The sequence below is a fragment of the Phocoena phocoena genome, chromosome 16, assembly GCF_963924675.1.
Source record: "Phocoena phocoena chromosome 16, mPhoPho1.1, whole genome shotgun sequence".
NCBI classification, from domain to species: Eukaryota; Metazoa; Chordata; class Mammalia; order Artiodactyla; family Phocoenidae; genus Phocoena; species Phocoena phocoena.
This window is the reverse complement of record NC_089234.1, coordinates 60,707,566-60,721,456: the sequence shown is the minus strand read 5'-3', so window position 1 is coordinate 60,721,456 and position 13,891 is coordinate 60,707,566. Positions and strand designations below refer to the sequence as shown.

The 13,891-nt window shown below is 44.7% G+C and overlaps 1 protein-coding gene across 2 annotated transcripts in view; it reads right to left on the bottom strand.

The window, feature by feature from the left end:
* The window catches only part of PSAP (prosaposin), a 32,431-nt gene extending 19,666 nt beyond the window's left edge, over positions 1–12,765 (bottom strand). For both annotated transcript variants that reach the window (XM_065893730.1, XM_065893731.1), the window contains exon 1: positions 12,714–12,765. In XM_065893730.1, the coding sequence (XP_065749802.1) occupies positions 12,714–12,753 (40 nt within the window). In that variant the 5' untranslated portion in view covers positions 12,754–12,765. The remainder of the gene's footprint in view (positions 1–12,713) is intronic.
* Between the last annotated feature and the right edge of the window lie 1,126 nt (positions 12,766–13,891).

Here is a 13,891-nt window from a genome sequence, read left to right as displayed (position 1 = left end):
CATGGGTTTTGTGGCCGCTCTAGACTCTGACCAAAAGTCCTCAGTGAGCCTGGGAGGGAGGGAAGGAGGGAGAGCTTACCATAGCCGTGTGTGTTTTAGGTGCTCTTACGATGACTTCTTAAGTGAGAAGGAGCTAAACCCCAAGTTTAGAGTGAGGCTTCTAAGGCAACTTACCCACCATCTAACAAGTTAAATGTTTTCAAACACGGTATACTGAAAAGAAAATAAGATCTGCCTGCAAGTCCTGTCCAAATGACCCTAAACAAATCACCATCCTTCTGAGCTTGTTTTCCATCTGTAAAATGAGGATGAAGCCATTGATCACTGGATTGTTTTGAGAAAAGAGACGACGTAACTATGCACTTTCAACAGCCAGAGTATTAGTCTCTCAACCATCATCTATCTCTCTAGTATCTTACTTTACCCACAGTATCTTGACTCCCCTACCAGACTGCCTCTGAAATCAGACAGTGAAGGTTCAGATCATGGCTCTACCACTTCTAGTCATGTGACCTTCAGACTTTGGTCTTCCAATCTGCAAAATGGGCCTATTACTAGCACCTACTCCAAGGGATTTGTAAAAATTAACCAACTGTAAAACACAGTGCAGTGCTGGCATGCTACAAAAGTCCAGTGAGCGCTATTATTATTATCCACAGTAGCGACTGGAAGACCTTTTTCACATCTACTGTCTTGCCCAGAACAGGTGTTCCACAAATAGCTGAATCAAGGATGTTCTATTTGCTTTCTCTACATTTAACCAGGTCATTAACTGGCAGCTCAAAGACCTAGAGAGCTGTTTCCCAGCAACCTCAGAAGTTGTTGGCTGCTAAATTCAAGACCCAGAAATCACAAGGAGAGTGAAGCACACGCCCGACGGTAATGAGCCCAGGAGTCGATACTGTGTAGCTAGGAGCTAAGCAAGAAGCCCTGCGTGGGCAAAAATGAGAGGTGCCCAGCGAAGCACCAGTACCACCACCAGTGAAAAGCTTTCAGTAATTCACGTAATTGGAGCTACAGGCTGATTGGCCCTCCAATCCCAAGAAAGTTGCCACTGTTGAAAATATTTTTGGAACCCACTTTTTAGAAAAGCCCCCTCAAAAACCTCTCCTTCTCTGGAAGGGCACAGAGGCAGTATGGCAACATGATCACTGCCCTGAGTGTTGGGGGTAGACAGACCTGACGAAATTCCTGCTCTGCTGTCTACTAAAGCCAAGCCTCAGACAACTTACTAACGCCACAATTATCTGCAAAATATGGAAAATAAGAGTGCCCTTGGGGCTTCCCTGGTGGCTCAGTGGTTAAGAATCCGCCTGCCAACGCAGGGGAAACGGGTTCGAGCCCTGGTCTGGGAAGATCCCAGATGCCGCGGAGCAACTAAGCCCATGTGCCATGGCTACTGAGCCTGCACTCTAGAGCTCGTGAGCCACAGCTACTGAAGCCCGCACACCTAGAGCCCATGGTCCGCAACAAGAGAAGCCGCTGCAATGAGAAGCCCACGCACCGCAACGAAGAGTAGCCCCCGCTCAACACTAGAGAAAGCCCACACAGCAACGAAGACCCAACGCAGTCATAAATAAATTAATTAATTAAATAAATTCCTTTAAAAAAAAAAGAGTGCCCTCTTCTCAGGAATTCTGTGAAGATTAGTAAGAAGGCACAGAAAGCACTGAGAGTGCCTGGTACTTATGAAGCTCAGTTAATTGTACACTGGCTTGTTAATGGTGGACTCGAGGGAAAGGATGACAAAGGGAGGTGTTCACATTCTAATTTTTGTATACCGGCATACATTAATTTTTTCTCATGTTACTTTTAAAATCAGAAAAAATAGTTAAACCTTACCACCTGTTTTAGGGAACAATTATCACCCAGTGTGGCACAGACCACAAGCTGCTTCCTATATCTATTCTCCACTCCTTTCAAAGGAACAGAACCACAAATTCTTAGCTACACACATGGCTGCCAAAATTTAAAACATTTCCCAGTCCCCCTTGTAGCAGGATCTGGCCATGAAACCACATTCTGGCTGATGGGATGTTAGTAGACATTACTACACTTTTAAAGACAAGTGATGGCTGGAACTCTGGCAGCCATGATGGGCCATGAAGAAAGGGCCTAGACCTCAATGATGCAGAACACTGAGCTAGAAGAGTCTGGGTCTCCAAATTCTTTTGGAAGTAGAACCACTACGCTAGCCCTAGACTGCCTGGCTCCTGAACTCGCTATGATAGATGGGAACAGTTCAATCATAATTAAGACACCATTATTCTAGGTCTCTGTTGTCTGCAGTCAAACCTAAGCCTAACTATAATACCAGCTTAATCATCTACCTCACTCACCAAAATGGTCTCCAAATGACAGGTCTTTACTAAGGTCTACCTCCACTGTGGATATTTAAAAGTCCATGTACACCATATAATTAACAAAGATTTTCAAAAACCACCTCAGAATGAAAGGGATAATCATTCCTAGAATGTGTGTTTTATGCCCTATTTGTTAAAACAGTCTTATTATTTTAGCCATATAAAATCTTTTTTATTCCTTTTAAATATTTCAGTTAACATATGCTAAATACCGTTCGAGTCTAATTATCAAAAAAAAAAAAAGGGGGTAACAGAAAATGCAAGCAGCCTCCCAATCTCAACAATCAGAGCACACATTCCACAGGGCAGTGGATCTGCTGCCTGGGTGATGCATTGCCATGGCAACAAGCCGGTTGCTAGGAAACCAAGAGAGAGGAACCCCAGGAGAGGCAGTGTCTACCTCAGGTCCCCTGCACTCAGACATTTCTCAGGAGAATTTGTGCACTTAGATTCCCTAAGAGCAGGAGACGACACAATGCACTCAACACTGACTACTCGATGAAACAGCTGGGGTCACAAATACCTTCGATGACAAAGAGCACTTGTCCCTTCTTTAGAGGATCTTGCTTTTGGAAAACATTCTGCAGAGCAGAATAAAAATACTGCCCATTTAATCATTCTGAATGGCATACGCTTAGAGGCAGCCTGCCTTGATCTGGAGGAAGTAAGGTCCAAATAGTCCTCTTATCACAGAAGGAATCTGTGGCAATAAAGCTTTCAAGCTGCTAGGCTGACATCCCATCACCTCTGGCTCAGATAAGCTATTATTTCTGTTACTTAAGACAAAGGTTCTTTCTTCCCTGCTTCTCCTCTCGCACTGCCCCCTTACTTTTTAATTTTCCTCACAAGCCAGATCATTCTAGGACAAGAAATCAATCCACATGAAGAAAGCAACAGAATCCTCAGGTGCACTGCCTTGTGTGATAACACACACTGAGGGGCAAGGCTGTGATCTTCTTAGATTGTAAAGGAACGATTCAATTTGGCATAATTGATTTTGGGATGAGAAATTCCTATCTAGTTCATTCAAGAGCACTCCCGGGCTTCCCTGGTGGCGTAGTGGTTGAGAGTCTGCCTGCCGATGCAGGGGACAGGGGTTCGTGCCCCGGTCCGGGAAGATCCCACATGCCGCGGAGCAGCTGGGCCCGTGGGCCATGGCCGCTGAGCCTGCGCATCCGGAGCCTGTGCTCCACAACGGGAGAGGCCACAACAGTGAGAGGCCGCGTATCGCAAAAAAAAAAAAATTATTTTAAAAAATTTAAAAATAATAACAGGCTTTTTTTTCCTGATTACCAAACCACGTATGTTCACTGCCTACAATTAAGAAAATTCAGGAAAGCACAAAGACGGAAGGAAAAGTCATACTCAGAGGGGCCCAGAAGGAGCTGTGACCAGCACCCCACCCTCATGGGCCCTCTTCCACCCCTACCTGGAGTCACAGCCTTGAGGAAGTTCACTGCCAGCCAGAGCCCTCAGCTGCCTGGTCACATGCTTTTGGTAGGAAGCCCAACCACAGGCTCATCCCTCCATAGAACCACCTGGGTGGCTGAGAAGGCCTGGGGTCATATACTTAGCCACAGATATGGGACCAAAGTCTCCAAACCAAATGTCATCACTTTCAGAAAACGAGTGACAATCAAAACTCCCTTCCTCCTTGGTTCCTGGCCTCAGGCCATGAGCAAAGGCCACAGTGGAGCCCTGCAGTACAGGGCTGAGACCCTGACCCTGAGGTACCAACACCAGTTAAGATAGAATTTTCAGGGCTTCCGTGGTGGCGCAGTGGTTGAGAGTCCGCCTGCTGATACAGGGGACACGGGTTCGTACCCCGGTCCGGGAAGATCCCACATGCAGCGGAGCGGCTGGGCCTGTGAGCCATGGCCGCTGAGCCTGCGCATCTGGAGACTGTGCTCCACAACGGTAGAGGCCACAACAGGGAGAGGCCCGCGTACTGCAAAAAAAAGAAAAAAAGAATCCGCCTGCCAGTGCAGGGGACACAGGTTTGATCCATGGTCCGGGAAGATCCCACATGCCGTGGAGCAACTAAGCCCGTGCGCCACAACTACTGAGCCTGCGCTCTAGAGCCCGCATGCCACAGCTACTGAGCCCGCATGCCACAACTACGCAAGCCCGTGTGCCTAGAGACCGTGCTCCGCAACAAGAGAAGCCACTGCAATGAGAAGCCCGCACACTGCAACGAAGAGTAGCCCCCACTTGCTGCAACTAGAGAAAGTCTGCACGCAGCCACGAAGACCCAAAAATAAAATAAATAAATATATATTTAAAGAAAGAGCACTCTAGTCCTAACACAACACTGTAAATCAACTATACTCCAATAAAAAATATTAATTAAAAAAAGAAAAAAGGAGCACTCCAGTCCAATATAAACTCCTGTCAGCAAAGCTCTTCTTCCAAAGTGTCAACCTATCAGGTGATGATCAGACATAAACTTAAATCACCTTAGATAATATTACTCGACAACTGGACCATGAAGAAGTCCCTGACAGAAATGCCCAAGGTCCAGCCAGGTGAATGGGTACAGGCAGAGGTCAAAGGCACATCTGTATGGTTCTACACTCAGCCCAGGGTACAGCCTAGAAATCAATTCAGCCAGCCAGCCAGCCAGAAGCCGGCCCAGGCTCTATCCCATCCCTGCTAACCGGCTGGGTGGTCTCTGCACCCCTGAAGAAGACAATAATATGCATAAGAGAAAAAAAAAGAGATTTCATGCAAACCCACTAATAAGGAAATTCAGTGTTCTGGGCTCATCGCACATGATTGTTTATTAAGTAAAAAGTTTCAGATACATGCAAGTGTGTCTACTATAAATGTCACTTTTGAGTACTTAATACTTAAAAGGAATACCACCTTCATTGGAAATGCTGAAATCTAAAACTCAGACCAGAGCATGGATTAGGGCAGGATATTAGAATGTCCCCAGCATTCTGATTTAGTTGCTCTCACCTGAGAGGGCTGCTATGAGGATAAAATGTTAAGCAAAAAGCACTTAGAACAGTGCTGGGTACACAATGAACTCTCAGGAAGTGTCACCTACTATGATGTCTGTAGTTCCTGCAAATCAGCTACACTGGTAGTTCACACTCAAAGCGTGGTCCACAGAACACTGAGGGTCTCAGAGATTCTTTTAGGGGATCCATGAAGTCAAAATTCTCATAATAGTAATATGAAGATGTCAGTTGCCCTTTTCACTCATTCACTCAAAAATGAGCAGTGGAATTTTTCTGGAAGCATATGACATGTGACAGTGCAAAAGACTGAATGCAGAGGCAGCTGAAAATCCAGCCAGGTGTTAAAAAGCTTGCAAAAATGTAAAGTAAGTTGTTCTTCTCACTAAATAGGTTTATGTTTAGGAAAACAGCTATTTTTCATTATAATCACAATACGTTAACGTGTAATGGATTTTTTTTTTTTAAGGATTATTTTTAAAATTCTGTCAGCTTCATTTATAAGACGGTAAATATCACAGATATAACCCAGATTAACAAAAGCTCTTTGGGGTCTCTCAATGACTCAGGAGTATACAGGGATCCTGAGACCAAAAAGTTTGAGAACCACTGGGTTAAACATTTAAAAACAACTAAGTTCTGGAACTAAAAAGAGGGGAAACAACTCCTCAGATTATAGCTGGTTCCCTTTTCAGATTTACCTCAAATCAGGGCCACCAGGGGTATCTTAGTTATGTTAGGGTCCTGTGTCCCTAACCCCTACATAAAATCCTCTCCAAAAGGCTCGAGGTGGGGGTGGGGGTGGGGGGGATTGGCTCTAACCTGGACACGAACTATTATTAAAAGCCAACACTTCACTTGAGTCCAAAGTCACTCTTGATTTGCAAACTCCTAAACACAATTTCGTAAAATTCGTTTCAGTTAATAAAAGAAGATGCTTTGTTTAATCGTAATAAAAATCTGGCACTACCAGCATTTAAGTTTCATGCACACTGACCCACCAGCAGTTACTGAGCTTAAGTCCTCTTGCTACAGCTCACACCACGGTTCAGCAGGACTGAGCACCTATTACAGGCCAAACACTGTTGTACGTGCTGCAGATCCAGTCAGTGACCACGACAACAAATAAAAACACATCATATGGGGCTTCCCTGGTGGCGCAGTGGTTGAGAGTCCACCTGCCGATGCAGGGGACGCGGGTTCGTGCCCCGGTCTGGGAAGATCCCACATGCCGCAGAGCGGCTGGGCCCGTGAGCCATGGCCGCTGAGCCTGCGCATCCGGAGCCTGTGCTCCGCAACGGGAGAGGCCTGCGTACCGCAAAAAAAAAAAAAAAAAAACCACATCATATGATGCAAGGCAGTGCCAAGTGCTACAAAGAAAAATGAAACCAAGGAAGAGCAAGACATGGACATTTCAGACAGAGCAGGGTGCAACTCTGGTAAGGCAACACCTGGGCAGAGAGTAAACTACATGATTACCTGGAAAGGAGGATGACCCAGAGAGGTAGAACACAAAATGGGCAACAGTAAGTAAGCAGCCCTGACCTGATGGGAGAGGAAGAACTCTGAACAGCAGCCAAGGGCCAGATGACATGACCTTGCAGAATAAACGTTAGGTTTGACTCCTAGTGAAACAGGAAGAGCCACATGACCCTCTGGCATCAGTGCCTGCACATGGAGACAGCATTCCAGCACAGCTGTTAAAGGAGTTGTTTTGTTTTTACTATAATAAGTGACGCCACTAAGACTGGCCAAAAGAACTTTCTATAACATCTCCTTCAATCTTATTTATGTAGTTTCCTGTCAATGTAAAGAATTTCTTTTCAAAAGCAGTATCTATCCAAATGTGGCCAGAATTTAATTTTAAAATTTGGAAGTGTCATTAGAATCCATCTCACTTTTTCTGTGACACAGATGTCCATCAATAGGTTTAACTAAATTGACACATCCATACAATAAAATACTCTGCAGCTATTTTTTTTAAAAGCTGGGAGGTAGAAGGTGATTAAGAAGATAGGACAACTTAAGTGCAATGTGGTACTCTGGATCCACTCCTGGAACAGAAACAAGAGATTACTAGGAAAACTGATAAAATCCAAATATAGTATGCAGTCTAGTTAACAGTAAGGTTAATTTCTTACTTTTGACAAATGTACAGCGGTTATATAAGATGTTAACAGTAAGGGAAGTTTGGGTGCAGGGTATATAGAAACTCACTGTACTAGCTTTGCAACGTGCCTGGAAATCTAAGATTATTCCAAAATTTATGTTTTCTTAGAAAGGCAGTAGTATAGATCTATCTGTATTAGCATGAAATAACCTCTAAAGATACAAATAAAAGGAGAAATGCAAATGAAAACCACCTCACCCTTTTATCATGGCAAAATTTCAAGTTTGACATCACATGTTAATACTGCAACTAAAAACCGCATATTCTGTGGGAACAGAAATTCCTAAAATCATTTTAGAGAGTAATTCAGCAATTTCTAATTAAGGTGAAAACAGATATACTCCGCAACTCAGCAATTCTGTTCCTAGGTATATCCTCTAAGGAAATGTCTGTTCATGGGCACAAGAGTATTTATAGAAGCAGTTTGTAACAGAACAATAAAACAACTGGAAATAATCTAAATGTCTATCAACAGAATGGAGAATAAGTATGATATAAATGTAATACTGTACTGTAGTGAAAATGAACGAAACAGATCTAAACATTTTCAAAATGAATGAACCTCACTAGCAAAATAAAAAACAATTACTAACCCAAGAATATATATTATTCATAAAATGTTTAAAATATCCAAAACAGGACTTCCCTGGTGGTCTAGTGGTTAGGACTGTCGCTTCCACCGCAGGGGGCCGGGGTTCAACCCCTGGTCGGGGAAGTTCCACATGCCGCGCAGTGCGGCCAAAAAGGTTAAAAAAAAAAAATCCAGAACAATACTACACATACCGCTGAAGATTACACACATATGTATGAAAGTATAAAGACAGACCTGCAGGGGGATGATAAACACCAAGGCCAGGAAGGTGGTTATCTATGGAAGGCAGCGGGGTTGTTCTATATCTTAACTAGAGTGTTATATACATAGGTGTTCATTATCATTACTCTTCCACTTTTCCGGATGTCTAGAATGTTCCACAATTTTAAAAAAGAGCAAGGAGTGAAACAGTGTAATATGTGTTTGTGTTAAAAAGAAAAACAGAAGGGGAAATCATACACACAGCCACCTATAGGTAGCTCCGGAAGGCTCCTAAAGGAGCTGGTACCAGGCTGCCTCTGGGAAAGGCCCAGGGGACAGTGGTGGGAGGGAAACATACTTTTTACTCTATGCACTATTACACCGATGGAACTTGTTTACTGTGTGCAGTTATTATCTGAACAGTTCACCGCCATTGAGGGCTGGGGAAACCAGACTGGGGCGGGGAGTGGAGAACAGACTTACCCCAGGTACCATGGTTAGGAACAACCAGCCTAGAATCTGAGTAGTCAGGTTACCAGGAACCAGCCCTGATGTGCTGGGCTGTTCTGTTAAAAACTGATGTATAAACCAAGAGTTTGGCTGCCTAGCGAAATTCTTTCCCACCTCCCTCCTAATGGCTGACTACCTACCCTAGTTTGTTTTCTGATCTGGTAATTATGTCCAACATAACATATTTACAAGTCAATTTAATTTTGTTTGTTGTTAAATTTACAACATCCCATGAAATGAAAGAAGGCAGGAGACATCACAAAATCAAGGGCGGAGACTGATTTTGTCCTTGTGCTGGTGGGACAAGGACATTAACAAACATGGTATTGTTTTTTTGTGGTTTAACAACAAACCCTATAGTACTTATTTACCTATGCCTTGTCGTACAGTAAGTTATTAAAGCATCACATTATTAATCCCATTGTACAGATGAGGAAGCACAGGTGAAGAAAACTGCCCAAGGTCAGTCAATGATGTGATAAAGTTAAACTTCTATTCTACAGTATCATCTCACTCCCATCATAAAGAATTAGAAATTCCGCAAGAAAACATGGAATTTTGACAGGTTGTTTTTCAGTGCATAGACCATTACCCAAGGCCAAAATTCAGGTTATTTTCTGGAACTTCACGGAACAAAAGTAAAGCAATGAGTGCTTTAGCCAACAAACTGTTCATCCCAATCACTGTATTTACCATCAGTTTTAAAATGATTTTAAAAAAACAAAAAACAAAACAGGCAGGGCAGGAAAATCCAGACCCTCCTCCCAGGAGGCAGAAGCAGATAACTGGTGGCGGAAGCAAGGCTTAGAGGACCTAGAATGCCCATGCTAGAAGACTGCTTCCAGAAGCTGCAGTGCACACTTGCCCAAGCGGCATGGTCTTGGCCCTGAGAGCTTCCCATGCCTTATTAGGTACTTTCCCCAGCCAGCAACACCCTGTCGCCCTTCCTCGTCCCCATTCAGTTAAGCCACAGCCCAGCCATTCCAGCTTCAGAGCCCAAGAAAATGGAGGAGCAAGTTCTCCTTCCCCATCTAGAAAAATCCTGACCACCTGATCTAATACGCTTCAACTGTCGCAGGAGGTATTGGATACACCTTGTTAAATGCAATTAAACCACTTACCAAATCCTTGTTATTTTCAGAGTAAAGTTGATGATTGACTAAAAATTGTTAACCAGGGGAATTATCCAAATTCCTGGCAGGTGAGAACTGGAGTTGTTGACATTCAGCAGGCTGTGCTATACGTTCATGTCTTGCATCTTAATAAAAATAAGCTATCAAATGAGTATATGTATTTGTACATAACACATTCTAGCATCCCTAGAGAGCTACCTGCCTCAGTGGCGGGTAAACACTATTCAGCTGGTTAGCCTCTACACAGGTGGCAGTAACAGGGGCAGCTAAGTTTCAGGGAATAGGTACCACATCCCAGGCACCAAGCCCTTGTTTTATACTGACCACCTCATTAACACCGGGCCTGCCTTTTTCCACTAGAGGAATCACCCAACAGTATGTCCTTACTATATGATCCCATTTATAAAAAGCTCAAAAACAGTAATTAGGTTCTTACATTTACAGGGCTAGAAGCTAACAAAGCGGTTTCCTTCGGGGCAAGTTAGATAGGGTGAGTGGATGGAGAGGCACAGGGGCTTCTGGATGCTCCTCCTTTATCTTGGGGGCTGCTTACAGTGGGCTCATTCACTCTGCAGGAATACCTCAATCTGTACACTTAAAAGGTGCATGTTTTCTGTATGTAAATTACAGCCCCATAAGTTTGTAAAGTTAAGCGCTTGGTGTAGATGGAAGGATAAAGAGCAAGCACTGTCAGAAGTCCTGGGTCCTGATTCTGACTTCGCCAGTAAATGGCCTACGATTTGGGGGAGTCATTTCTGGGGGGCCTCAGTGTCTTCACTCCTAAGAGGTTAGAGGAGATACTCTCCAATTCTCTCAGTATACCATCACTGCCATTTCTTTTCCAGGTGGAGAAAAAGGAGGGGCAACTGGATGAGTAGGAAAATAACTCAAGAGCAAAAGTCTCTACCACCAGGACATCATTAAAACACAAAGCATAAAGCCTCTCCAGATTCAGGATGACACTCTCTGGCGCCACACTGGAACAGCAAGTTCTAAGCTCTCAGGGAGCAGATGACGGCTGCCGTCACTAGACACCTTCGTTAACAAGCTCACTATCAATATTAAAAATTTTAGGAATACATTTCCAAAAAGCTACACTGGGGCCAGAGCTGTCAAGGCAAGCGGGCACTCATACATTGTGTTCAGAGCATGACCTTGGCATAATCCTAAAGGCTGGGCAGCAAGATTAGAACAAGGCCATTATTACACACTCCTATTTACCCAAGTGTTCAGGGAAAAGGGTATCTAGTTTAACTTAACAGTCTGGTTAGCCATAACTCCCATATATACCAGAGGAGGATTTTACATTTCCAAACAAACAATTTAGTCCTTTTTGTGTGGGCTGAGTGATTCAGAACTCTTAAGGGTCTCGTGAGGAGTGAGTCACTGCCAGTAAGAACAGTTCGATACTGAAAAACAAAAAACTCGTTTTCAATCAGTATAGAAAATTTAGAGACTAGCATTACTTTATCATACTGACTATGGAATAAAAGCAGTATCAACCCCAGCAAGAAAGTTTCTTTGGTGACTATAAAACCAAAAATCTTTCTTTACAAGTTGATTGCCTTTCATAATCCACAAGTAAAGCAAGTTTAGGAGCTTGGTTTAAGGTTAAGACACATTCGTGGAAGTTGCTGAAAGCTAACATGAGAAAAACACCTTAAATCTATCTCACCTACAAATATCTTATTTGATTCCCATCAACTCTGTCATCCATTACATTACTGTCTATTAAAATCTGGATTGCTGCATGAGTTAGAATGGAAGCTAGCCCTTAGATTACAGTTAACTAGAAACAGAAACTGAGGACGGGCCTGAAGATCAGGTTTATTGCCCTCAGTGGGCTATTACCCGAAAACATCCAGATTTGGGATCCTCTGTGTATTTAAATTAAAATCTGGCTCCAAGTCAATCAACCTCACTCCTTTCCCTTTACCATCATGATTTAGATGAGGTTAATGAAGGCAAGAGTTGAGGGTGGAGGGTTGGTCTCGATAACATGGGAAGGGCACGGGACCCCTCCTAATTCCAGGAAGGCAGTACAGCTGGTTCCCAAGCATTGGCTACATAACCTGCGATGATTTTAACAACCGTCAGTACTATTTCAGGACCACAATTTCTCAGGTACTTAGATTTTCCCCAAAATAAAGGCCACTGCCAAAACCTGCCAATGGCCATGCAAGATGAAATGAGGACTCCATTGCAAACTCATCAGGACCACAAAAACCCCGTATCATCTTCAAGATGTAGGATCAAGAGTAAATATATATGCAAAGATAAACATCAATACAGAAGATATACTTAGGTGCTTTCTGCAACTTCAATACTCTTAAAAACTGGGGCAAGTGAGGCCAAGGGCCAAAGTCTATCCAGAAGTTGGGGCTCCAGTCCATCTCCATGACGTGCGTCCAGCACAAGCACGACACAGCTGCAGGAGGGGTCACCCTACAGGCCCACCCCGAGAGCTGGACCGGCAGCTTAAGGGAGCCCCAGTCCGCCAACTCAGGCCGTGAGGGAGACGCTACTTCCCCGGCCCCGCCCGCCTCGCACACAAGCCCGACCCCAGCCCCTAGGCAGCCAGGCTCCCAACCGCCTCCCGCCTCCAGCAGCCCCTCCGCCGCCCAGCAGGTACCCGGCTCTGCGCAGGCGCCTGCGCAGTGCGCGCCCCTCACTAATCCCTATGGGGATAAAAGGGGCGAGGCCCCGGTACAACCCGCTCCGGGACTAGCGGGCTGCGTCCTGCGGGGTCCCCTTCCCCAGGTTGGGGGTCCCAGGGCTTACCCGCGCCCAGGAGGCTGGCCAGAACCAAGAAGGAGTACATGACGCCTCCTGACTCCGCAGTCTGCAATGCAGAGCGTCAGCTGATCCTCAGCGAATATAAACGTGCCCCGCCCCAAAGCCGCCCACCGCGCAGGCGCAATCTCTGTCCCGGCCGGGCGGCCCGAATTCTCCCCGCAGCCTGACTCAGCGCCGCACAGGGCGCCTGCGCAAAAGGAAGGCTGGGAGGTGGGAGGAGTGTGGAGGCCGAAAGGATTGAAGGAGCATGGGAGGAGGATAAGGAGACGGAAGGGAATGGAGAGGTCATCAAAGAATACATAAATGAAGAAGTCAACCTCACCTTTTTTCTATGAAGTACCATTTTCTATTATTAGTACCATTTTTCAGTTGAGAAGCCGTACTCAAAAAGGTTATCTACTTTTTCTAAGCTCTCACAGTCAAAACTCAAACTCACCACTTGACCCACGCTGTCTCTTAAATGACGTTCATAGTATTTTCGTGGCTGGGCCAGCGTGTAACTTCATTCTGGGTCCTGACTTTCCCTCTTAGCATTTCATATCCACAATCCCTTCTCCCCATGACTCACAGACAGGTTTTTCAATGTTAGATATGTAGGGTTTCACAACAGGTCTCTGAGATGTGGTACTTTGGCATGTGGATTCTTTTGGCTAAAGGCAATGGAGAGCCTGTGGGCTCAAGAGGAATTACTGCCCCTCCCTTAACTACCTAGAAGAATTTAAATGGGGGATTTTTCCCAGAAAAGGTGTTATTATCAGGAACAAATTTTATCTAAGTGACCCCATCTATACGGCAGAGCAGACACCTAATTACGGAAAAATCTGCTCTTCTTATCTGCCTGTGGATGACCCTCCTGTCCTTGGACGCCCCAGGCCCCTATCCCATTTCTTAGCTCAGCATGGTGTATACATCTCATTTTACCTCTCTGTCTCTGACCCTCTCATGTCTGTGGGGTTCCCGCACATATGAAATTAAATTTTATTTTCTCCTGTTAATCTGTGTTACATCATTTTAATTGTTTGACCAACCAAAAAGAACCAAAGAAGGGAAGGGAAATTTTCCCCTTCCCAAAATATGCAAACACTCCCAAGGCCCTCTCATGGTTTGTCCCAGAGTTGGAGGGAGTGGAGGAAAGGGATTGAGAAGCAAGATGGGGGAGGATA